The sequence below is a fragment of the Equus asinus genome, chromosome 5, assembly GCF_041296235.1.
Source record: "Equus asinus isolate D_3611 breed Donkey chromosome 5, EquAss-T2T_v2, whole genome shotgun sequence".
Classification (NCBI taxonomy): domain Eukaryota; kingdom Metazoa; phylum Chordata; class Mammalia; order Perissodactyla; family Equidae; genus Equus; species Equus asinus.
In genome coordinates, this window is record NC_091794.1 from 105,301,364 (window position 1) to 105,327,900 (window position 26,537).

At 52.2% G+C, this 26,537-nt stretch overlaps 1 protein-coding gene across 3 annotated transcripts in view; it reads right to left on the minus strand.

Moving 5' to 3' along the window:
• The window catches only part of DISP3 (dispatched RND transporter family member 3), a 73,448-nt gene extending 47,218 nt beyond the window's left edge, over positions 1–26,230 (minus strand). The window contains exon 1 of one of the 3 annotated variants that reach the window (XM_070511088.1): positions 25,099–26,230. In XM_070511088.1, coding sequence (XP_070367189.1) covers positions 25,099–25,101 — 3 coding nt within the window. In that variant the 5' untranslated portion in view covers positions 25,102–26,230. Of the gene's footprint in view, positions 1–2,284; positions 2,474–23,477; positions 24,192–25,098 lie in introns of those variants that run through there. The other 2 variants (XM_070511087.1, XM_070511089.1) reach the window with 2 other exon arrangements.
• Between the last annotated feature and the right edge of the window lie 307 nt (positions 26,231–26,537).

A 26,537-nucleotide genomic window follows, 5' to 3' on the forward strand; every position in this document is an offset into this window, starting at 1 on the left:
ATTTTCAATCCCACACACACTCAAGAGACTCACGAGAGAGTCAATGTCCCACATTATTAAGGCTAAACAGGGACCCTTGAAGATCACCTGGACCAGCCCTATCCTTGCACAGATGGGACACCTGAGGCTCAGAAAAGAGAAGTGACTTTCCCAAGGACACACTGGGAGTCTGTGGGAGTCTAGGACCAAGGTCTCCCCACTTCCACTCCAGTGATCCTTCCACCACATCATGCTGGGACGCTTCCTCTTTCAACCCAGTTTCTGGATTTTAAGGGCAACAGCAGGAAGGCTGTCAAAGGGCAAGCTGGGGCATGGGTACCAGATCCTTCAAATCCCCAAGGGGCTGGGAAACCAGGGAATCCTGACCCCCTGGAGAGACTGTGGTGGATCTGGGGCGTCTGGCCCTGGAGATTTTCCCAGGGAGGGGGCAGAAGCTCCCCATGGGGAGGGGGTACCAGACTTCCAAAGAGAGAAGAGAAGGGGCGTGGAATCTGCCCGGAGAATAGAGTCAGCTCCCCTTAAGCATCAGCTGTGCCGGCAGTAGAGTAGATTGACTGGGTTAGACCCAAGCTATGGGGTCTTTGGTCTAAGACCTAAGTTGGGGAGAGAGTGAAGGCAGCTGGGGAGGTGGAATTGAGAAAGACAAAAAAGGGAGGGGGGCGCAAGATAAACGTGGGGGAGGGGAACAGAGCAGGGAAACAAAGACGCAGAAAGTGCAAGCAAAGAATGATGCGGGGAGGGGCCATGGACCTTGGTTGTAGATGGAGATTTGTCTAGAGTAAGGTCTGAGGAAAGGGGAGCAGGAAAGGGGGTGCTGAGCTGAGCAAAATGGACTCTGAGCATAAAATCAAGATTCTGTAAGGCTGGGCTTCTGCCTGCAGCTTCCACTGGGCCACAGCCTCCTCCCTCCATTTAGCATATGCCCTGGTTCCTGCCCAGGTCCGCATTGGGGTGCGGGGAAGGGTTCGCTCTTCAACTGCTGCTTTCCCCGAAGAGTGTGTGTATGCCCAGGAGCCTGAATGGCTCTGAGTCACTGGGCATTTCTGTGAGCACCTGTCGGTGAGCTCTGGAGTCTGGGGCTTAGTCAGGTGCCCAGAGACTGCGGGACCTGGAGTGCAGATGCTGCCCGGATTGCTGGTGCTTGATCTGTTTTTGTCCACGTGTGCGTGCATCTTCCCTCTGTATGTGGATTGTGTGGACGGTGGGGGGATGAATATTTGCGTGAGCGGACTATGAATCTGTGTGGGGATTGTTTGCAGGTGGTCTGTAGATCTGTGTGAGTGTGCGCGTGGACTGTAGGTCTGTATGCGTGGGACCGTGGGCACGTGAGGGGATCGTGAGTCTCCAAGGCGGCCTCGAGGCGCTGTCCGCGGTGCTGACCCAGGGCGTGGACGGAAAGGGACCCGCGCCCAGCCTCAGGTGGGACCGCAGGAAGCTGGCGCAGACTGTGGAGGAGAGAGGGGCAGAGGAAGGGAAGCCTCCACGGAGGCTCATTCCTAGCCCAGCGGCGGGCCCCCACTGGGAGTTGGGAAAAGTTTTCCCAGCGGCGGGGTTGGCTCACGGGACTCGCCGCCGCTCTCGCCAGGAATCTTCCCCTGACCCTTAGCGCCGCCACTGCCCAGCTGCCCATGCCACCTCCACCCTCACTTGCGTTCTCGGTAGAGCGTGGGAACCCTCCCGCGCTCGGCTTCTATCGCCCGCTCGGTCTGCCCCAGAGCTCCCCGCGTGCCTGGCTGGACCTGCAGCCAGGTTAATTTGGCCCCAGGACTCAGGAAACGTCCCGCCAAAAGCATGAGTGTGCTAAGGTAGGGAGTGGATGGAGAGGAGGTCATTAACCTTTTCCTGTCTCCTCCCTCCGTGCTAGCCTGGCCAAAAGCTCGATCTCAGACGGTTTCAGACTGACGCTCAACTTTTATGGAATCAGTCATCCGCCCGCGGGGACGAGCAGGGGCCGGAGGTCTGAAGCCTCTCCGGAGGTCGGAAGCCTTGCCGTTTGTGGACATCAAACCTGCCAGTGCAGATCAAGGGTCCTCGGGCCCCACGGGGAGTTGGTGTGGAGCTGCAGCCCGGCCATGGTGGGGCAAGCTCTGGGCTCAGCACCCCCACCAGCCAGCCTTCCTGCAGGGTCCGAAGCCCGCATCCCGGCTAAGTGCACAGCGGGAGAACTTCACATACAGCCCCGCGCAGGCCGGAGTGGGGGCGGCGCGGAGGACTTGCCTCCCTCCTCCGAGCAATGCATCCCCCGGCCCCGACCCGGATGGTGCCCAACGGCTGTCGCACTCACCTCGGCTGGCCAAGCTGAGCTGGCTGAGCCGCGGGCGCAGGAGGGAGGCGCGCCGGAGGGGCCGGGGACTGCAGCCACCCCGCCGTGCGGACCTGTCCCCTCGAGGGAGTCTCAGGGAGAAGCTCTTCCGAGCTACAGGAGGCCGGGGTTCCCCGCTCCGCTCCAGAGCGCATCCCAGTCCCCAGCGCGGAATCCAGAGCACTTGGCGCCGCCGCCGCCGCCTTTTATTCGCCGCCCGCCTTTGTTTGGGTCTTGGCTCCTACCACGGGTGTGGGGGTGTCCGGGGCAGGCTCCGGAGCCTTGCCGCCCCGCAGCCACTGGAGCCTCTGGTCTCCGCGCTGCCGGGCCTTGCGTCAATGGCCAGCGAGGGCCGGCGCTCCGCCGCGCACTGCTGTGTCTGCATCCCGCCGCCAGGCGCCGCCGTGGCCGCCGCTCCCCCTGCGGGAGCCGCGCGGTGGTACAGCCGGTCTCCCTGAGCCTGCGGGAGGGGGCTACGCGCGGCGCAGCGACCCCTGGGGGTCAGTCCCCGCATCTGCAAACGGCCCAGGCTGGGCCCCCCGGCCAGCCCCCGAGTTTCTCACGTCTCTCCCCGCCTGCGCTCCTCTCCCGGTGCGTCCAGCCTTGGCAGGTCACCAGCCCCCTGGACACTCGAGGGCATCCCCGGGCTCCTCCGGAGGGAGCTGCCAAGCCCAGGCTGCTGGCGCCGTCCCTTCCTCCCTCCTCCATTCACCTCTCTGGCACCAGAGCCCAGAGTCATGCCAGTCCCTGGAACCAGGCATCGCTCCAGCTCTAGCACACGGTCTCCTTGTTGCCCGTGGCTGGAGGGCCACAAGGAGAAGGGGCTGGGGAGCCAAAGCCAGTGCCATTTCTCTCCATCAGGGTTCAGAGGGCATTGGCATTGGTGTCACCCAGGGAGAGCCAAAGGGGGTCACCTCAGAAGAGGACCAGCTGCCAGCCCCCAGCAGGATCGAGAGGTTTTACTTATGGAAGCCAGAAAGAAGGCAGGCCATTGCCCACTGTTGTGTGAGCCAGGAGTTTATCATACATTCTCAGAGCTGAGCGAGAGAGGAACAGGGAAGAGAGCGAGATGGGTGAGATACAAGCCCTGCCTTCAGGAAGTTCCCAGCTTTGGGGGGAATAAGAACACCAGAGAGCTCTGAAATGAAGCACCAAGCCCCAAGCACACAGGCACTCAGCCCATGTCAGTTTCCGCAGCCCCTCTTTTTTTTTTTTTTTTAAAGATTTTTATTTTTCGTTTTTCTCCCCAAAGCCCACTGGTACATAGTTGTATATTCTTCATTGTAGGTCCTTCTAGTTGTGGCATGTGGGACGCTGCCTCAGCGTGGTTTGATGAGCTGTGCCGTGTCCGCGCCCAGGATTCGAACCAACGAAACACTGGGCCGCCTGCAGCGGAGCGCGTGAACTTAACCACTTGGCCATGGGGCCAGCCCCCGCAGCCCCTCTTTTTAATAGAGGAAAACTGAGTCAGAGGCACCTCTAACTTCAAGATGCTGAGCGGAGCTCCTGCTCTGTTGCTCACCTGCCACTGCTTCTGTCTCTCTGGTGTGAAATCCCTGGAGCTGTGTCCGCTGGTTGGCTGCCAGCTGGCCACATCGGTATTTATAACCCTGGATGCCCTGAGAGCTCATCTATGCAGAAGCAAATGGCCCGAGCCGATGTCCCTGCCCTGGCACTCACTCCCCATGTGCTCAGGATTGTCTGGGGATCCATTGCCAGGCTGACCAAGCCTATCAAGGGACTCCCAGAGGCTCCATCTGGCCTCAAAGACATTAGGATTGGAGGCAGCTCCTGGCACGAAGGGCGCTGCCTGGGCCTGTGAAGAGACAGAAAGAGACAGGAGATCTCTCCTGAGAAGTGGAGAGTGTGCATGTTGCTGCCCCAAGATCAGAGGCCAAATCTGACGTGAAAATGCAGAGGAACAGACCAAGTACTGCCCTGCAAACTTCCAGTTGCTCTTGTTACAGCCCAGCGGGAAGGCAGAGAACACGGAGCCGTGGGAGAGGGTGGGAGGAAGGAGAACAGGGAAAGATCTGTTTTTAAGGGAGCACCGGGGGAGACACAAACTGTGTTCCCAAGCCCAGAGGTGAGCAAAGGGTTTTCTTTGCTGGGTGAATGGCTTACTCTTTTCAGTCGGTTTGAAGGCTGCTTCCAGGAAGTTCTCCAGGGCTCCTGCACTGTTCCTCTCAGTCTGACAAATCCACAGGGAATGCCATTGGTGCGCCCTAAGGTGCCGTGTCACTTCAGCCCACTCCTGGAGACACAGTCCCCCACTCCCCTGGTAACTATTTTTAGTGGATTTGGGTCCTAGCTTCATGCTGCCCTTCTGGCTATAGCCGTGGCCACCCCAGCTATACCTGCCTCAGAGCCCTCCCTGGCCTCCTGGGACCTCCAGACGATCTCCAGTGGGCTTGCTCTGCCCTGGGTTGAGGATCTTCTGGGAACCGAGGGTGCAGAGGCAGAGGCCCAGCGGAGTCGGGGAGGAGGTGGCAAGTGTGGTACCCAGGAACACTGGAAGGATGCAATTTTCCCAGGCCATCAGCAGGGTTTTAAAAATGCAAATGGAACCGGGCCTTTGAAATATGCCTGCCATAAAGGGGAACCAGTGCTGGCAGCAGGAGCTGGCGCGGGTGTGCAAAGTCATGAGAATCCTCCTCCTGGGGCCTCATCCTCAGACTTCCTTCCCTTTGCTCCCAGCTCTGCCTGCAGGGTGCCTGTTTACAGGGGCCTGGGAGTACTGGACTCAGAGATCCCTGCCCAGTCTCAGGGCACATCCCTGAAGCCTCCTTTACCTCTTGGTGGTAATTAGAGATGACTCCAGTGGCCAAATGGTCTGCCCAACTAAAAGGCTGCAGATTCTACATCCTGCCTGGCCCCCACTCCAGCACTATCTGGTGAACGTTCTTCCTGGGTCTGATTTAAATGCCTCTTGCTGCTAATAAGTGGCTTCCCTTATACTCTGTCTTCACAACTAATTGAAAAGCCTTCTTTTGTAAGGGGTTTGAGCTATAACGGGCTGCTTTGTCCTTAGCTTTCATGCCTTTATTTCTATTTTCTCTTCATCTGTGGACTCTGAGCCCAGCCTCTGATTCCACCACTCCCAGTAAGGTCATATTTCTTTTCCGCCCCTTCCCAGCTATGTGACCTTGGGAAAGTCACTTCACCTTGCTGAGCCCCAGTCATCCTGTTTACAAAATGAGGACGGTAAAAGGATCCGTCTCATAGCAGTGGTTATAAAGAGTTTATTAAATGAGATAATCTCAGGGCAAAAATAGCGTTTAGCACAGTGCATGGCACAAACCAAAGTCTAAATAAATATTAGCTTATTATTGTTATTATTACTACCTACCGGGCAAGAGATGACCATAACATCTCTCACCTCTTCGCCCCATCCGTGGTGAGGAGCACTGTGTATAAATCAAGTCCCACCAGATGGTTGGGCCCCCGAGGGGAAGGCTATATGGGGAGGGCTGAGGGTGTTTATCTTTAAAAATGTAATAGATTAAGACAGTTTCTCCATTGTCCCAGCATCAGGGAATTGAGGGATTACACTTATAAGTAATTCTCTCTTCAATCTGCTAGGACACTGACTTTGGCCCCTACCTCCAATCTTGCCTTCTCCAGGAAGCCATTGGGTACAGGCAAGTGAACTGGGGTGTGCTGGGAAGAGCTCTAGACTCAGGAAGCTGAGTTTTTCTGTGTGTCTTTTATTAGCTGTATGACCTTGGATGAGCCACTTCATTTCTCTGAGACTTAGTTTCCTCAACTGCAAAGCGGGAGTAATAATGATCTCCACCTATAATATGCTTGCAATTATTTTTTCAGCTGAGATGGAGCATGGATGTATAGGTAACAACTTGATAATTAGTCATATGCATATAGTTACATATATAGTTATATATTGTTATAGTTATATGTAGTTAGAGAGATACATGATAGATAGAATTATCAATTCCTGTTTCCTTGACTTCCAGGGTTGATTGCATTTCATGTGAAATAAAATGAATGTGAAAGAGCTCAGGAAACTTGCCCAAGTTCATTATGAATGAATTTCCAACTCAAGGTCATGTAGCAAGTTAGTGGAAGAGCTTGGGTTGGACCCAGGCCTCCCAGGTTTCCGTTTCTCCCAGACACCATCTTTCCTCTCCCCAGCCCCCTCTTCCCTGGAGCACCACTCAGGAGGTGAGTGAGAGTTTATGAAGGAAGAGGATAGAGAAGCCAATACTTCAAGAGGAGAGAGAGGTCTGAAGAAAGATGAAAGGGCCAGACTGGGATGGGGATGCTGCAGAGAAGGCCTGGGGGCAGCTGGACAGATGGCAGCCCTCCACTCCTGCCTCCTCCAGAATTCCGCAAGCAGCCGGGCCGAGCTCTCCTTTCCCAGCCTTGCCTGCCTCCTCCAAGGAAGTAGGCAGCCTGCGCCAGAGTGAATACAATCCAAGTTATTAATTGCCTGCAACAATTAGCCTCAGCACCTGGGCCTGCAGACACCCAGGCTCGGAAAGAGGGAGCCAATTACAGCTCCATCAGTATTCACGTTGCCACATAATCCTTTCCCAGCATGATAGTCCCTTCATCCCCATCCGTGTTTCTAGGGACCTTTGCTCTGACCCCAACATCGGTGGAAGACCAAGTATTGCTGAGGCCTTCAAGAATGAAAGTCAAGGAGAGGTTAGACCTCGAGGGGCGTTGTGCATAGCAGGACCAAAGCACTGGCGGGGAAGAGCAGGACCTGCCCAAGATCTGGACAGTATGGCGTTAGCCAAAGACTGCCCCATTGTGTGGGAGAGGGTATAACCTCCAGGTTGATGGTTTTAAGTAGATTCCCTGAGGGTCTGATTGTTAGGACTGGCTTGAAAGGGAGAGGTCAGAAATACCCCCCAAAGCTCTGGTTTTAATCTCAGCTCAGTCACATACTAGCTTTGTGGCTTTGGGAAAATTTCTTCATGTCTCTGAGCTCATTTCCTTACCTGTAAATTGGGGACAGTGGCCATGCCTCCCCAAGGAGGAATATGCTGTGCAGAAGCACATAGCAGCACAGCGAGTGGCACAAAGTGAGCTGGAAATAAATGGTAGCAATTGCATTCAATATGGGAAGAGCACTGGAAGGAGAAAAAAGTCCATGTCGCCTGTAGGTCCCTTGGCAGGGGATTGGAAGTGTGGGGCAATAGGGAATGAGATAGATGGGGAGTTAGGAAACCTGGACGTTCACCCCAGGTTTGCTCTAACTTACACTGTGTTCTTGATGCCCTTTCCACTCTGGCTTCTTGTTCCTACCTGCAAATGAGGGCATGAGGCAAGATTTTCCCTAGAGCCCCTCTAAATGTGATCTTTCAGGAGAGTATTGGCAGAGGGAATGAGTGTAGAATGAGTAGGAGGCCACGGGGAACATGGAATCACGAGTGTTTTGAGGGGTGAATGGCAGCAGTCGTAAATGTGATGGAATTGTCAAAAGAGTGTGAAATCATTTATATCAACAGTTAAGTCTAGAGTCCTGAATCTGTTGGTTCTACATCAAAGAAACCACACACCTTTTATCAAGATAGGAAATAAAGATCATCACCTGGTTCAGAACTCCTGAGAAAGGCTGGGTACCTGTCCCGAGTGCAGCCCTTGTTGGTGGGGTGTTTCAGGGACCATGGACAGCAGCCGATGCCAGCCTCCAAACACCTGGGCCCTGGCTGAGGGTCAGGCAAAGCAATGAGTGGTGCAGACTTGGCCATTGAATTGGATCCCTGAAGGTGGTGTGATGCTCAGTGTTAGTGATGCCAGGGCTCAAGAATAACTCAGTTACACCTGGTGGTCATTGAGTGCCGGGTGGGGCTGCCCAAGCATTAGAGGGTAGGGTCATGTATAGGGCCTGTCTCCCAGCCCCTCCCCAGGAATTCCTAAAGCTCCTGGTGCACTTGCCTGTGTGCAAGCTCTTCCATGACTCAGCATGGAATCCCAGCCCCATCTCCTCACTCCACCCTGCCCCTTTGTCCCTCTGGCCTCAGCTTCCTGGCAAAGTTGGTCAGCACCTCCCCCTGCCCCAGTCAGCCTGGCTGGCCCTCTGGCGCCAGGAGCCAGGCCAGCTTTAACCCTGACCACCAGGCTCCATCTGGGCTTCTGCAGTGACAGCAAGAAAGAGCTTTTCTGGCACTTTCCCAGCCAGAAATCTGTGCGGCTCTGATGGGCTGCCCCGGTGCCAGCTCCTATTCCAGCACATCCAGTGTGGGCAGGGCAGGAAATGTTCTATGCCAGAGAACCGTGTGGCCAGGGCCTCTAAGTTGGAATGAAGGGCTGGTAGACAGATCATCAGTGCCCAGGCTTTTAAAACACCTTTGAGGAAGCAAGAGATGCTGCTAACAACATCAGCACCAATAATAATTAATGGCTGCCATTTATTGAGCGCCAGGCCCTATATATGCATTACTTCATTTAAACTCACAACCACCCCATGAGGTGAGTCTTCTTGTCATCCTCATTTCCAGGTGAGGAAATTGAGGCTCAGAGAGTAAGTCGCTTCATGTCACACAGCAGGTAAATACTGAGAACGCAACCTCAGGCAATTTAATTCTATAGCCCAAAATCTTTATCACATTATTATTCCCACTTTACGGAAGGGAAAATTGATGCTCAGAGAGGTTAAGGGACTTGGTTAAGGTCACAGAAAGCCTCAATGATGGAGAGGATTTGAACCAAGGTTTACCTTATGTCGAAGATACCACATTTATCTGCTCTACTCTGCTGCTCCCCGATGAATTAGGTCCCCCTTGGGTGCCCACTTTCAGAGCCCCCTACTGTGGCACTCGGGGCTCATCCTAGTCTACAACACAACTAACCTCCCTGTTCATCTTTAGAAAAGTCACTGCTTCTCTCTGAGCCCCAATCTCCCAAGGGAAACATTCTAAGACAGAGTCACAGTCCAATTTGAGAATTGCTTTGTCTGATGAGATGTGCCCATGGAAACTAGAAGGGCCATCCTGCAAAATGGCAGGACAGTCCTAGGACCCAGGAGGACAGGGTCACACCCGTACCTTCCAGAACAAGATGTAGGGGCTGGGGCTGCTGGCTGTGGACACATCATGGGATTGGCATCACCTGACACAAAACCCCGGGTCATGTCCCAGCTTCTCATTGATCAATGGGGAGACGGAGCCTCAGGGCAGTGGTCACAGTGGGGTGGTTGCCTGCTGACAGAATTGTCCTTTTGGCCACCCCTCCAAGGCCTCTGTGTCCTTCACAACACCCCCAAGTCCCCATTTTGCAGCTGGGCACGTCTGGGGACATCTGTTCTTGCTGGCATCCAGGGCCACATCTGGCAGATGTGGCAGCAGGATGCAGGAGGAATGCATGAGTAGCCTTAATGACCACGTGGGCAGTCGCCTGGGCCAGGCCAGCACGGCTGATGGTGCCTGGGGAGCTGGGCTAGCGACATGTCCCCTTAGCGACCTGCCTCCTCTCCCCTCACCCTCCTCCTTCTCCTCCTCCTCTCCCCTCACCCTCCTCCTTCTCCTCCTCCTCTCCCCTCACCCTCCTCCTTTTTCTCCTCTCTCCTTACCCTCCTCCTTCTCCTCCTTCTCTCCCCTCACCCTCCTTCTCCTCCTCCTCTCCCCTCACCTTCCTCCTTCTCCTCCTCCTCTCCCCTCACCCTCCTGCTTCTCCTCCTCCTCTCCCCTCACCCTCCTCCTTCTCCTCCTCCTCTCCCCTCACCCTCCTCCTTTTTCTCCTCTCTCCTTACCCTCCTCCTTCTCCTCCTTCTCTCCCCTCACCCTCCTTCTCCTCCTCCTCTCCCCTCACCTTCCTCCTTCTCCTCCTCCTCTCCCCTCACCCTCCTGCTTCTCCTCCTCCTCTCCCCTCACCCTCCTCCTTCTCCTCCTCCTCTCCCCTCACCCTCCTCCTCTTTCTCCTCTCTCCTTACCCTCTTCCTCCTCCTCCTTGTTTTCTTTTCTGTGTCTCCCTGCTATGCTCCCAAACTCCCCACCTTCATCCTTCACACTTACCCCTTCCCTTCATAATGACCGCAGTAAACATTTATTGAGCACTTACTGTGTGACAAGCCCCATACCAAGGGTTTTACATGCACCGTCCCCTATAATCTTCACAATAGCCCTTGGAGAATCATCATCTCCCTTTTACAGATGAGGAAAATATGGTGCAAAGAGTTCAGGGTTTATAAGGTCCAGCTGACTTCCGAGCCCACACTCTCCGGTCCCTTTGCTCTGCTGGGGACAGTAGCACTTCATCACACATGGAGCAAGGAGGCAGGAGGTGCTATGATGCGTTCTCTTTTGGCCTTGGATGGATTGTTTAGCGGGTGCTTTTTTTCTTTTGGTTTTCCTTTAAAACTATAAGCTGAATTCATCTCCCCACACTGGATTATTAGGTTCTCTGTGCCTTCTAATCCTTCCCTTCCCACTGTACGTATGGGCAGCCCAGGGTCAGCTGATGCTCATCAGGTTTGGGAAATCAGGAAAATGGAACCAGACTGTCACATGTGGGACCGAGCATTACTGGGCCAAGTACAGAGTACTTCCCTTCATCCCCTGGGGATTTTGTGATCACTGTCGTTTTAATCCATGGACAACCACAGAGCCTGCAGCGCTGGTGGCTAAGAGCAGGGAGTTTGGAGTCAGACAGACTTGACTCCATTTACAGTTATGTTACTTACTGGCTGAGTGATGTTGCCAAGTTGCCTCAACTCTCTGAGTCTCAGTGTCCTCACCTGTAAAATGGAGACAACACTCACCCCAAGGAGTAGTTGTGAGGATCCAAGAAGGTGGCCTATGTGGTGTGTCTGGCATGCAGCAGTCCCCGGGCAATGGCATTGTCTGGCTCCATCTCATTTTGTCTCAAGGGAATTTAGAGAAACGTACTTACTCTACCCCGTGGAGGTCTCCCTGGGACTCATTTCCCAGAAATTGTGTGTCCTCCTAAATAATTTTTGGTAGGATTTAATTAACAAGTTAATAGCCAACATTTTTGTATATGTCCCATGTGTGATGTGTGAATTGCTCCTATCATCTCACATAGATCATGTGGGTTCAGAGCACAAGACCTGGAGCCAGATGACCTGGGTTCAAATCCCAGCTCTGCCACTTGCTAGCTGTGTGACTTTGGGAAAGTCACCTAACCTTTCTGTGATTCAGTTTCCTCATCTGTAAACGGGGCTTATAGTAGTGCCTTCTTCCTAAGGCTGTGCTGAGGAGTTAGGGGGTGCCTGGAAGGTACTGAGAGCAGTGCCTAGACACAGTAAGTGCTCGGTCAATGTCAGCTTTAATTATGTAATCTCCACAACAATCTCAGAAAGTGAATATTATAGTCCCTGTTTTAGAAAAGAGATGACTGAGAGAAGTTGGGTCATTAGTCCAGGGTCATACAGCTGGTAAATGCCAGAGCCAGGATTTGAACTCAGGTTGGACTGATTTCCGAGCCTAGGGGTTTACCACTGCAGCCACGTCTCTACCAGGTAAGAGGAGGGTGGGATTCGTGGCCCGTCCAAGGCTCCGTCCGTCTGCTCCAATGGCATGGCCCGGGTGAGCTCACCTCCCACCCTCTCGCTTCCTCTTGTCTTAGCTGGAAACTCACCCTCTCCCACCCAATCATTTATTTCAAAAATTCTTCTTTAACCCCAACAGATTCCCTGGACCTTCCCACTCCCAAACCTGCTCACTTTGCAGGGCTCCCAGGGCCTGGGGGCCTACAGAAGCCCTGAATCCAGGCCTGGTCTCGGGGCCTGGGGGAAGCCAGGAGAAATCCCGGGACACCCAGGAAGCCAGCACGACTTCTGCTGTTCCTGCCCCTCCGCACTGCCTGCAGGACACAGCCCTGACGAAAAACATGGCACTCAAGGCCCTTTCCTCCTCAGTGGCCTCTCTCCAACCCCATCAACGGCAGACCCCTCCCCACCCCAGCAGCCCCAGCTCCGCTCCCAGCTGAGGAGCCAGCCCACGTCGCTCACACACACCAGGATCCTTCGTGCCTCTCAGCCTTGACTCATGTCTCTCCATCTGCCTGAAAAGCTCTCTCTTCTTCTCTACCAGCTGAACTATTACTCATCCTTAAGTACTCATCCCTTCCATGATGAAGCCACCCCCAACCCTACCCCCACTCTTTCCCCAAAGAGTCTTCAACTCGCTTTCCACCTTGCTCCTAGAACAGTTTCACACATCTATTTCTGCGTGTATCACAGTCTGACGTGTTTTCTATATAGAGGTTGTTGTGTGAGAATGCACGAGGTGTGAAGACGCCCAAAGACTCTGTAGAGGGGCCATTTCCCAGCCAGGGCTGAGGGCAGGGTAAAGGGGCAGATCATAAGCAGCAGCAGGGCCTGGCGTTCTGGGACCATCTGCTCCAGGACCTGGCTACTGAGGTCAGAAGTCAGGGTCACATGATCCTTCTCATTTCAGAGACGGGACAATTGAGGCTCATTGAAGGAACGGCTTTCCTGTGATCATATGGCACTTCACGAGGGGACTGTAGAAACTGGGCTCCCGACTCCTAATCCAGTGGGGTCCCCAAAGCTCCAGTTGCAGGGCTGGGCTGATGCACACCCGCTCTCTGTCACCCAGAGCCTCCAGTCCTCCCTGATACCTTTATCAGTCAGCTTTTGCCAAAATAACGCGACCTAACAAACCTCAAAATCTCAGTGGCATCTAACAGTAACACATATTTAGCTCACAGGTCTGGAAGCTGACTGGAGGGGCTCTGTTTCTGGTTGTGGATCAGCTCGTGTCTGCTCCACGTGTCACATAAGGGGCTGTGGCTACCCTAGTGAAGTTCCTTTTCTGGCTATGGCAGGAGTGCAAGAGGGCAAGCACAGCCACGGAAACACATCTCAAGCCTCCCCTCTCCTGGTATCTGCTACCATCCCATTGGCCGGAGCAAGTCAGCCAGCCAAGCCCAAAGTCAAGTGATGAGGGAGTAGACGTGTCTCACCGTGTGGCCAAGCAAAGGTGTGAAAGTAAGATGCTGCTTCAGGAGAGTGAAGAACTGAGACAGCTATCTCAATCTTCTGTGCTGCATTTACGCCTCCACCTCCCCTCTCACAGATTCAAATTGATAGCCAACTGCCCCAAAGCCACTGGACAGGTCCCCCCAACCTCCCTCCCGCAGAGCCTTTGGCTGACTCTCCACCTTCCCCAGCCAAAACTTCGCCATGCTGGTTGCAAAATAACAATGGAGAAGTGTAAAGAGAATATTCAGGCTCCAAGAATTGAAAGCAAAGGAAGAGGAAAGGGGCACACAGTTTGTTTAGCTCTGGAAGGGTGGACAGTGGGGGAGACTTCCCTCACCCCACCTTCTGGAACTAGCCAATCTGAGAGGCGACCTTTAGGGACCCCTCAAAGCTTTGAGTCAAGTTCTCATAGGATTACTGATCTGTATAACCTCAGAACCTCAGTGTGTGGACAGTTTTTTTTTTTTTTAGGAAGATTAGCCCTGAGCTAACATCTGCTGCCAATCCTCCTTTTTTTTTTTTGCTGTGGAAGACTGGCCCTGAGCTAACATCCGTGCCCATCTTCCTCTACTTTATATGTGGGACACCTACCACAGCATGGCTTGCCAAGTGGTGCCATGTCTGCATCAGGGATCCAAACCGGCAGGCCCTGGGCGGCTAACGCAGAACGAGCGCACTTAACTGCTGCGGTACTGGGCCGGCCCCTGGGGGCACTTTTTATTTTTGCCTTCTTCCATCTGTTCACCATTCTTTTGATAGCAGCTCCCCAATTTCCAATGAAGAACCACCACTCCCCTTCAAGCCATGTGATTTGTGTGGGGGGATGCTCATGTGACCCAGGCCTAAGCCAATCAGAGTACCCCACCATCCCCTTGGCAACAGTGATTGCTTCAGAGATAGATTCACGACAAATCCAGGCCAAAGAGAATTCAGTCCTGGACTTTTTGTCAAATTGCTGGGCCTGGTATGAGGAGTTAGAGGAAGTCAGAAAGAGACTATTTCTCCTACAGGACTTGAACCTGAGAGGATACAGGCTTTGTGTTACCAGGAGCCATATGCCACCACATTGCTTCCAAGAATAAAGTCACCATGAACTGAGGAACAGAGAGAGATTTGAGTTCCTGGATCAAACTATGACTGAAGTCCTAGTTCTACTTTTGGACTTTTCAACTATAAGCCCGGGTGGAACAGGTTTTCTGTCCCTTGCAACTGAAAGAATCCTGAGAAATAAACTTGGAATCCTATAATTACAAAAATTTGGACACCTAGAGCCAAGGATGATTAGAATAAAAAATTCATTGAATCTCAGAGAGTTGAAGTTCTTAGAGACTAATCTTGATTCAGGTGAGCATGGGGAGGGGCCCAAAGCTGTGGGTGTGGGGAGGTGGAGAACCCAGGTGACTTTATGTAGCCTGACTGATGCCAGCACGTTTGTCCTTGACCAGGAGCTCCTGCAGCACCAGGCTCTTGCCTGCAGGTTGGCCTGGGCGAGCCAGGTGCAATGAGATGGATAAGCCCAGCTTCTTGGTCTCAACAATGGCTCCAACCTGTAGCCCTTCATGGTTGTGTTTCTACACGGCACTCTCTCATCCTCTCATCCGAGGAGAAGATGGGGTCTGAGTTGCCTGGGACAGTGCAGGACAAGCTGCTATAGACAAGGATCTGGAAAGCACAAAGATGCTCAGAGGGAGGGGTGGACAGTGAGGCGCCCCTTGGAAGGCCTGCATTTGGTTGGCAGAGCAGGCTGCCCCAGACTGGACTCCTCTGAGCCAGGTTCCTGGCCCAATGTGCCAACCTCCAGCTTGGCATCAGTACCCGTTCTTGCTGGCTAACCTTTCTGAGCAGATATTTCAGGAAAGGGAATGAAGGCTCACACCTTGCTCTGGCTTCCCCACCTGCTGAGACAGTCTTCAAGGGAGCCAGCGGCTGACCTGGCTCCTGGGCCACTTGCCCCTGCCAGGGCTGGGGTTGCCACTGCCTTTGTTCCCCTCCAACCCACGCGGCCTCCTGCCTGGCTGCAGCTCCAGGATGCAGCTTCACTTCTGGCCTGGCCACTCTTCTCAGAAGGCAAATGCTCCTTTACCCTGAAGGGAGTATCGTGAGTGTAGTAGGCTTGGGTTCTAGATCCACTTTCTCTGGTGACCTGCTACTTGCATATCTTGGCCTCGGTCTACCCACTTATAAACTGGAGGCCTCCCCAATAATGATAAGCCCCACACTACACTTTTATGAAATATACCTTACCACTCCGATTCTACAGGCAAGGAAACCAAGGCTCTGAGAGGTCCTGACATCATTCATTCAGTAGCATTCATTTAACAAGTACTAGATGAGCACATTCTACTTGCCAGTCACCGTGCTGGGCTCCAAGGACACTAAGGTGACAAAAACAAGATCTCAACCCACAAGCTGCTCAGTCGGGGTGGGTAACAGACTCGCTCAAGTTCATAGAGCAAGCTATCATCCCTTGCACATAGTAGGTGCTCAATCAATGCATGAATTGGCTGAAATACCTTGTGGGCAACGGGCAAGGAGGCATCATCGGCAAAAAGACAGCGGGATGCAAAGGATGCAACAGGAGAAAGGGAGATGTCAATTTCCAGCCTCGAGGCTGGGTTTGCAAACAAAAATCTATCATATCTGACGCTGTTTGCTAAAGACCAGAACGGAGATGAAGGAAATGAGTGGTGGCGGCTGGTGTGCTTGGCTCCTGCCTGACAAGCAGCTTGGGGCCTGCAGGGGCTGCACTTGGGCGATGAGCTCTGGAGTGGTCCCGGATCCCCCCAGTCAGGGCTGCAGAGAGGATGGAAAAGCTGCAATCATGATGACACACTGCTAACACCAGTAGCAAAGAGGGAGGGTTTGCAAACATGAGGATGAACCCTTAACTGCCTACTGAAAATATCTTGAAATGTGCCAGCCTCAGATGATGACAGCAGGTTCTCTCTGTCCTCTGGGCCTTGCTTCTCAAAGTGTGGTCCATGGACCAGCAGCATTGGCAACACCTGGGCATTTGTTAAGAATGCAGACTCTCAGTCCCATCCTGGACCTACTGAATGTGAGTTTGCATTTTCAACGAGGTCCCCCACTGTTTCTTAAGGCTGGACACACGTTAGAATCACCAGGGAGGCGTGGAAACGCTGATGCCTGGCTCTACCCCAGAGATTCTGATTTATTGGTCTGGGCTGTGGCCTGGGCAGCAGGACTTTATTGAGATACAATTGACGTATAATGTTGCATAAGTTTAAGGTGCACAACATGTTGATTTGATGCACATATATATATATATATATTTTTTGCTGGGGAAGATTTGCCTTGAGCTAACATCTGTTGCCAATCTTACTTTTTTTATGTGAGCCACCACCACAGCATGGCCACTGACAGATGAGTGGTATGGTTCTGTGCCTGGGAACCGAACCAGGGCTGCCAAAGCAGAATGTGTCACACTTTTAGGCCATTGGAGCTGGCCCGGATACACTTATATATTGCAAAATGATCACCACCATAGGGTTAGCTAATGCCTCCATCACATCACATAATTGTCATTTCTTTTCAAGGAGGACTTTTTAATGTCCAGTGGGTGATCCTAATGTGCAGCTGAGGTTGAGGACCACTGCTTTAACCAACAGTACACATTCCTAAACTTGACCTCATATGCCCTTCACAACAACCCTAGGAGCTCAGGAGGGTATGGTTATCCCTATTTTTTGGAAATGGGGATATCTTCATTTTTCTACCTAGCAGGCGTAGAGCAGAGGTTCTCAAAGCCAAGCCCCAGGCCAGCAGCATCAGCAGCACCCAGGAGCTGACTAGAAATGTGAACTGCAGAATCAGAAGATCCGGGGGTGGGCCCAGAATCTGTGTTTTATCAGGCTTGTCCAGGAGACTCTGATGCACGCTCAAGTTGGAGAACCATTGGTCTAACAGAAAGTGCCCTGGACTGGGAGAGGAGAGCTGGCAGGTCCTTCATCTGTGTCCTTGGTCTGGTGACTGTCCTTTGGGCTTCAGTTTCCACGTGTGTAAATGAGCGGGGTGGACAAGATCAGGGCTGCCACCCTCCCCTAGCGTCCCCTGGCAGATGAAGCACTGCTTCCCACCACGCCCCGGATTGACCCCAGAGCTTTCCTGCGCCCACCTCCCCTCTCAGGTGGTCGGGGTTGGCATTGAAATTAAACCCTCTTTACTATTTCGGATGCTGGGTGATCTCTGACAACCTCTCCAACTCTGTGTTGGTGGCAGCTGCAGGCCTTGGACCCTGAAATGCTGTGATTTTTCTCTCCTCCTCCTCAGGCTCTAAGAAATGGAGAAGCTGGTGCATCCACATGGGCCACAAAGATGGGTCCAGGGGGCAGGTGACCCGTCCCCACCTTCACGACATTTCACACCATGCATCGCCTGTTCCCACTACCTGATGTCCACTTTTTTGCCTCCTCTTCTGGACTAATCTTACGCAGTCACTAAGGCCCAACTCAAATGTCACCTTTTCAGTGAAGGCCCCCAATGCCTCCAGGTAGGGACAACCCAACTTCCTTGGAGACAGGAGCACTTCCTGCCTGCATTATGCACCTCCATTAAAACCTCCCTGCCCCAGTGGACCGCAGCTCCTGGAGATCAGGGACCATCAGGATCCCTAGCACCAAGCTCTAGGCTTGGTAGGAATAAATGCTCAAGGCAAATGTGATTGAGTGAGACACCAAGATTCCCAGTGTGGGGGGCAAAGTGACAAATGTGACTGAATGAGGTACCCAGATCTCAGTGTCAGAGGACAAAATGTCCTCATGGGCTTCAGTTCCATCCTGGTCATGGCTCCTTTTGTGCCTCGTTCTAACAGCATATTGGCCAACTTCTCACTTGCCAATCCTCCAGCACTCAGAGTTGAGTGCTGGCCCTGGTGTGCTGCGGAGAGGTGCCCGGCACAGCCCATCTGGCCTGGCTCCTTCCCAGGAAAGTGGGAGGGAGGGAGGAGGGAGGCAGACAGGTGGCAGCAGCATACCTGCGGTCTCCAGCAAGGGGCTAACGGGCAGGTTAGTGAGGCAGTAACTGCAGTCAGATTACTGATCCCAGAGAGTTGAGGACGTTGGCACCAGGACTGTAATCATGCTCACGTGTCAAGTCGAGGTCCATTCAGTCCACATTGACCGAGCACCTGCTGTGCGTTCAGCCGTGGGTGAGACGCAGCGGGGCAACAAGGAGGGGACACAGGCCCTGCTCTTAAAGAGGCAGGAGCAGGGGAGCGTCACGGGCATTTATTGAACATGGCCGTGTGCCACATCTTGTGTGGGGGCAACGCACATTGAGCATCTACCATGTGCCAGTCCCTGAGCGAGACGAATGTGAATAGGGCATTTAGTAGGTGGAATCCTTGTGAGAGGGAAGGAGGTATTTAGCACCTACTGTGTTCCGAGCTCTGTGAGAGGTGGATGTGCATACTCCCTAAGACAGGGCGATGCGGAGTGAGCACCCACCGCATACCAGCCCCATGTAAAGAGCCTCACACTCATTTAAACGTTATGATGGTCCTTGCAGGAAGCTCCAGGAAATGGGCTTTCACTTCTGTACCCTCCCCATGGGAACCCACCTCCTCCATGCCAGGCCCAGCTCGAAGGCCATCTCCTATGGGAATGCCACCTCCTGTGGGAAGTCCTTCTTGTCCCTGGGCAGAGCTCTTGGCTCTTTTCTCTGCTTTCTCTCAGAGCATGTCAAGGCAGTCCTTGTCTTGTCTGCCTGGGAATATTGGCCACCATAATTCCACGTGCTCAGCCCTTCCCAAGGGCCAGAAGCAGGGCTGAGCTCTGCCATGCATTCTCTCTCGTTCCTCATCACCCGTGATGAGGAGAGCACTACCGTGACCATTTTACACCTCAGGAAACTGAGGTCCCAAGAGGCTAAGGGACTCGCCCAAAGCCACGCAGCCAGCAAGTGACAGAGCCAGAGCTTGGCCATAAACTCAGCTGTTGCCAAGACATTGGGTGAATGACCCAGCCCAGTCTCTGGGCCCCCGGACATGGCTGTCCCCAGAGGACATCTGCTGGCCATTTTAACCACAGAGAACTGAAGCTCTTGTCCCCACTTGGCTGCCTCTCACCCCACTCCACACTAGCACCTGCCCCCATGTGCAGAGACCTCTCCCCAGGAGCTTATCAAGACTCCAGCATTAGAGTCCCAAACTGGGACACGTGCTGATGTTTCTGGGGAGAAAAGACTCATCCTGAGAAGCTGGGCTTTCACCTCCTCCCTGGGGATCTGCAGAAACATTTACCCACGATGCTTTCCCTCCCACTCACACAACAATTGCTGAACAGATTGCATCGGACGGAGAATTCCTGGATTATGGAGTCATGAATCTAAATGGTTGTTTAGCTGTGTTTTGCTTCATTTCTTTAAAATTTGTTAAAATTTAAGTAAGTGAGTTAAATGCAAAGGAAATGGCAGCTGTGTCCACCACCCCATGGAAGATGGCTCTGAGCACCGTGGGAGGAAGAGACTGGGGGAGGCATAATAGCCACCATCAACTGCTTGCTGGCTTTCTGGACCTGCTCCCTACTTGTCTGTCATAGTTTCCCTCATTGTCTTCACCACCGTACACATAAGAAAATGAGAGCTCAGAGAGCTCAAGTGACTGGACTGGGGTCACACAGCTGATGTGTGGCAGTGCTGAAACTGAAACACCAGTTGGTTTGACCCCAAAGCCAAGCTTTTCTCCTTCCTGGGGTGAATTGGAGCAGTTTTCAGCTGCCTCTCCCTGAGCCTCACTGAATGGTGACTGGTGTGGTGGAAAAGTACACAGACGCCCAGCTGGTTAGGACCCACACCTGGAGATGACAGGCTCTGCCTGCTGTGAGCAGGGCTCTGTCAGGACTGGAGAGGGAGAGGCAAAGGGAATCATACATAGTCCTCTCCTGCCCTCCGGGAGCTCATGGTCTCAGGGATAAAATGAAGGGCCCCCACATGGCGATGTGCAAGAATACCACCTTCTCAGTCCAGGAGCATCTCTGGGCTCTAGCCTTCCCTAGCACTGAAGCTCTGGCCTCTCCTTGGACCCTTGAGTACATGCTCCTCTCTCTGCTGCTCAGCTGCATGGCCTTTCAAGGCAAGGATAGCGTCCTCATTCGTGGTCTGAATTCACATCTTCACTCTGAGGTTTATCAATCATTAGACCTTGAAGAAGTGCTTAACTGCTCTGAGCTCAGTTCATTCATCTGTAAAATGGGGACAACAAAAGCATCTACCTCTTAGGGTTATTGTGGGGGATTAAATGAGTTAATACAAACAACACATTAAAAGGATCACACACCATGATGGAGTGAGATTTACTATAGAGATGCGAGGATAGCTCAACATCCACAAATCAGTCAACATGATACGCCACATCAACAAAATGAAGGATAAAAATCATACAATCATCTCGATAGATACCGACAAAGCATTTGACAAAATTCAACATCCTTTTATGATAAAAACTCTCAGGAAAGTGAGTATCGGGGGAACATACCTCAACATAATAACGGCCATCTATGACAAACCCACAGCTAACATCGTACTCAACAGTGAAAAGGTGACAGTTTTTCCTCTAAGATCAGGAACAAGACAAGGATACCCACTCTCACCACGTTTATTCAACACAGTCTTGGAAGTCCTAGCCACAGCAATTAGGCAAGAAAAAGAAAGACATCCAGATGGTACAGGAAGAAGTAGAACTGTCACTCTTTGCAGATGACACGACACTATATAGAGAAAACCCTAAAGACTCCACAAAAAACTGTTAAAATTAATAAACGAATTCAGTAAAGTTGCAGGATACAAAATCAATATGCAGAAATCTGTGGCATTTCTACACACTAATGACAAACTATCAGACAGAGAAATTAAGAAAATAACCTTATTTACAATTGCATCAAAAATTTTAAAAAGGGGCCGGCCCCGTGGCCAAGAGGTTAAGTTTGTGCGCTCCCCTGCAGCGGCCCGGGGTTTTGCCGGTTCGGATCCTGGGCACGGACATGGCACCGCTCATCAGGCTATGCTGAGGCAGCGTCCCACATGCCACAACCAGAAGGACTCACAAGTAAAAATACACAGCTATGTACCGGGGGACTTTGGGGAGAAAAAGGAAGTCTTTAAAAATAAAAAAAAATCTAGGAGTAAATTTAATCAAGGAGGTGAAAGACCTGGTCACCTAAAACTATAAGACGCTGATGAAAGAAACTGAAGACGTAAGTAAATGGAAAGATAATCCATGCTCACGGATTAGAAGAATTGATATTGTTAAAACGTTTGTATTACCAAAAGCAATCCACAGATTCAGTGCAATCTCCATCAAAATTCCAGTGGCATTTTTCACAGAACTAGAACAAATAATTCTAAAATTTGTATGGAACCACAAAAGACCCCGAATAGCCAAAGCAATCTTGAGAAAAAGAACAAAGCTGGAGGCATCATGCTCCCTGATTTCAAACTATACTGCAAAGCTATAGTAATCAAAACAGCATGGTACTGGCACAAAAACAGACACACAGATCAATGGAACAGAATTGAGATCCCAGAAATAAACCCACGCATATATGGACAGTTAATTTATAACAAAGGAGCCAAGAACATAAAATGGAGAAAGGACAGTTTCTTCAATAAATGGTATTGGGAAAACTGGACAGTCACATGCAAAAGAATGAAAGTAGACTGTTATCTTACAACGTGAATAAAAATTAACTCAAAATGGTTTAAAGACTTGAATGTAAGACCTGAAACCATAAAATTCCCAGAAGAAAACATAGGTGGGAAGTTCCTTGAGAGTAGTCTTAGAGTGGTGTTTTTGTGGCTAAGACTACAAAGGCAAGGAAACGAAAGCAAAAAATAAACAAATGGAACTACATCAAACTAAAAAGCTTCTGCATGGCAAAAGAAAGCATCAACACAATGAAAAAGCAACCTACTGAATGGGAGAAGATATTTGCAAATCATATATTCCACAAAGGGTTAATATCCAAAATATATAGAGAATTTATGCAACTCAACAACAAAAGAGCAAACAACCCAATGAAAAAACAGGCAGAAGCCCTGAATAGACATTTTTCAAAAGAAGACATCCAGATGGTCAACAGGCACATGGAAAGATGCTCAACATCACTAATCATCAGGGAAATTCAAGTCAAAACTACGAGATATCACCTCACACCTGTGAGAATGGCTATTATCAAAAAGACAAGAGATAACAAGTGTTGGCGAGGATGTGGAGAAAAGGGAAGCCTTGTATACTTTGGTGGGAATGTCAACTGGTGCAGCCACTGTGGAAACAGTATGGAGATTCCTCAAAAAAATTAAGAATAGAAATACCATACAATCCAGTTATTCCATTTTGGGGTATGTATCCAAAGAATATGAAAACACTAATTTGAAAAGATATAGGCACCCCTATGTTCATTGCAGCATTGTTTACAATAGCCAAGATACGCAAACAACCAAAATGTACACCCGTGGATGAATGGATAAAGAAGGTGTGCTATATAGACATATATATATATTTATACAACAGAGTATTGCTCAGCCGTAAAAAAGAATGAAATCTTGCCATTTGTGACAACACGGATGGACTTTGAGGGTGTTATGCTAAGTGAAATAAGTCAAACAGAGAAAGACAAACACGATACAATTTCTCTCATATGTGGAATCTAAAAATAAAAATAAACAAAAGAAAGAAACCACAAACACATAGATACAGAGAATAGCTTGGCGGTTACTAGAGGGGAAGGGGAGTGGGGGGGATGGGCAAAATGAGTGAAGGGGGTGATGGATGGAAACTAAACTTTCAGTGGTGAGCACACTGAAGTTGTCAAATACAGACGTCAAATTATAACGTTGTATACTTGAAACTTATGTAATGTCATATGCCAATTTTATCTCAATCAAAGAAAAATAGAATACAAGTAAAGGGCCTGACCAGGGCCTAGCATGAGGACCTTGTAAGTGCTCAGTGAATGCTGGTTCATAGTATTCGTCACTCAATAATTCGTTTACCGGGCACCTGTTTGCTGGGCACGCAGAGGTAAGATACAGACCCTGCCCACTCGGAGCCTACACACAGAAAGCCTGGAGAGGAGAGGCGAATGGGTAAAGACCACCTGGGGGGCCGCGAGGGGCAGTGCAGGTTAGCTCGGGGCATTAAGGAGCCCAGAGGCACAGGGTCAGTGAGGGCTCCCGGGAGAGCTGACAGCTAAGCTTGATCTTGATGGATGAGGCATTACTCACCAAGGAGCCCACCATGACTGACAATCATGGGGGACAGGTGGACGGTTAGGCACGAGTCAGGCATCCAGGCGGAAGAAACAGCACACCCAGAGGCCCAGAGAAAAGGAAAAACGTGGCTCATCTAGGGAACTGCCAGTGGCCCAGTATGTGAGGAGCAGTGATGAGAGAGGAGTAACAGGGGGCGGGGCCAGATGCTGGGAGTCTTGGGAGCCGTTATGGTTTGACTCGTGTTCCCAAAAAAGGCATGTTGAAGTCCTACCTCCCAGTTGCTGTGAATGGAGCCTTATTTGGGAATGGGATCATTGCAGATTGTAATTAGTCAAGAGGAGGCCATGCTGGAGCAGGGTGGGCCCTTAGTCTAACATGACTGTGTCTTTATGAGAAGAGGAGAGAGACACAGGGAAGAGAATGCCATGTGAAGACGAGGCCCGTGAGGGGAGCAGCCCAGGTGGCATCGGAGGCAGAGACTGGCATTAGGCGGCTGTGGAAGGTCAGGGATTGCCTGGCACCCCCAGAAGCTGTTAGAGGCAAGGAAGGATCTTTTCCTAGAGCCTTCAGAGAGAGTAGGGCCCTGCTGATGCCTGGATATTGACTTCTGGCTTCCAGAACTGAGCGGGCGTAACTTTCTGGTTTTGGAAGCCCCCAGGTTGTGATGTGTTGCACAGCAGCCCTAGGGAGCAGCACAGCTCCTTACAGCTCCAGGGCAGAGAGGGCGAATCCCAGAGGGCCCGGCGACTTCTCTGAGTCCCCCTCGGTGCCTGGGGCTCCGCTCCCCGCCTGGTGCGCCCCATCACCTCTGCCTTCGCCCTCTCGGCCGCTTCCTGTCCGGCCCCCTCCCCCTGCGCCCACGGCCAGCCCGGGCTGGAGCCGCGGAGGCTCATCCCGAGACGTACAGCCGGCCTTGGGCAGGGTGACAGGGCCGTGGGGCTGGCATGAATCATGTTTATCCCAAACAGGAAACCAAAGGAAGAAAGGAACAAAGCCCTGGGAGGGGAGTCGGGCGGCGGAGCGAGGCGCCCAGCAGGGCGTGGGGCGGCGGGAGGCGCCGCCCGCGGAGACTCATTAACACCCTGACGTTCGCTCCGGGCCGGGCCGGGCAGCCCAGCGCGCTGCTGAGGGTTATCTGTGCGCCTCAGCTGCGAGGCGCGCTGCGTGCCAGCTGCTTGGGCGCTTCAGAGCCTTCCCAGGCCTGGGAGGGGCGGAGGCAAGATAGCAGCTTCTGGCCCATCCATCACGCCGGCAAAGGCCTGGCTTTCACCGCTGTCCATGGGTGAAATTGCGTTACATCCTGCCCGGTAATGAGGTGTTGCGGGCCTTGGCGTGGGGCCAGGAGCTGCTCTGGCGCCTGCCCCGGCCGGAGTCCCCCAGCCCAGACTGGCCCGGCCTCAGAAGCCGGGGAGGAGGCGGGGCGTGGGTGCCGGCAGCGGGAGGAGGAGGTGGTGGAGACAGAGGGTCAGCACCAAGGAGACCAGAGGGAGCCGGAGCTTACTGGGCGCCACTGTGTCCCCGGACTTGCATTCAGAGTGTTTGCTACGTTAACAACTGTGTTAGTTTCCTAGTTCTGCTGTAACTGGTTAACACAAGCTGGGTGGTTTAAAACAAGAGAAACTTACTCTCTTACCATTCTAGAGGCTGGAAGTCCAAGTTCAAGGCGCTGGCAGAACGGATGCTTCTGGCGGCGGTGAGGGAGTCTGTTCCGTGCCCCTCTCCTGGTTTCTGGTGGTGGTCGGCAGCTCTTGGCATTCCTCAGCTTGCAGATACATCATTCCAGTCTCTGCCTCCATCTTCACGTGGCTTCTCCCTGTGTGTCTGTGTCTGTCCAAATTTTCCTCCTCTTATCAGAACACCAATCACTGGATCAGAGCCCCCATCCATTATGGCTTCCTTTTAACTTGATTGCATCTGCAAAGACGTTACTTCCAAATAAGGACCCATTCACGAGTACCTGGGACTTAGGACTTCAACGTATCTTTTCGGGGCACAATTCAGCCCACAGCACAGTCAACGTTGGCTGATGGCTTGTTCGATGCCCAGCACTCTGCTGGGAGCTATTCCTGGGTCTCTGGTTGGACCCTCACAGCAGAAACACACAGTGGGTACTGTTACCATCCCCACTTTTTAAAAAGTTATTATTATCGATGAGAAACTTGAGGCTCAGAGACGTGTAGCTGAAATGTGGCAGGTCCCAAATCCAGACCCAGACCCGGGAACACGCTGCAGAGTCCTGCTGGAGGTGGCATCGCAACAGCGAAATGGGGGATCCAGGGCTTGGGGGGCCAGAGCTCTGAGAGCGTTCAGTATGGACACATGATGCAGGTGGAGAGGCCCCAGAGGCTTCCTGGAGGAGGTGAGCCAGACAGAGAGGGCAGGACTGGGGTCTTCCTGGAGGAGATGACTCAGGAACAGAGATCTGGAGAGTGAACAGGGGTTATTTTATACACAGGGAGACTAGGTCCGGAGGACAGAAGGGCAAGCCCAAGGTCACAGAGTGTTGAGGGCTGGGTGTGGCAGGCTCCGACCTCTGCACCCTGGGGCGAGACCCAGCAAAATTAGAGGCTAGAAGCTCTGGCCTCCAGTGCCCCTTCTGCCTCCCCCTCCCCATTAAAAGGCTCCTGGTCTGACTCCAGCTCCCCAGAAGGGGCCCTGGTGGTCTTGGCCATCCCCCAAAGGCCCTGCGGAGACACAGTGACAGAGCTAGGGCCCAGCCTTGCCACTTCCTAGCTGTATACCCTCGGCCACCTTCACTACCTCTCTGAGACACTTACTGCCACAGCAACTGAACAGGATCAAATAAGATGATAGAAGTGAAAGTGGTTTGGGACTTAAAAGCTTTCAGGAAATGTCACCACTTCCTCTACAACATGCGAGATCTGATCATAACACTTCTCCCACCCTACTCTCTCCTGCAAACCCCTGAGCCTCCGGCGACACCAACCACCTGCTGTTCTCTGAATGTGCCATGTTCTCTCCCACCTCTGGGCCTTTGCACAGGCTGTGTCCTACCTGGAGTGCCTTCTCCTCAGCCTTGTCCTCTTTGCAAACTCTCAGCTTTACAACATG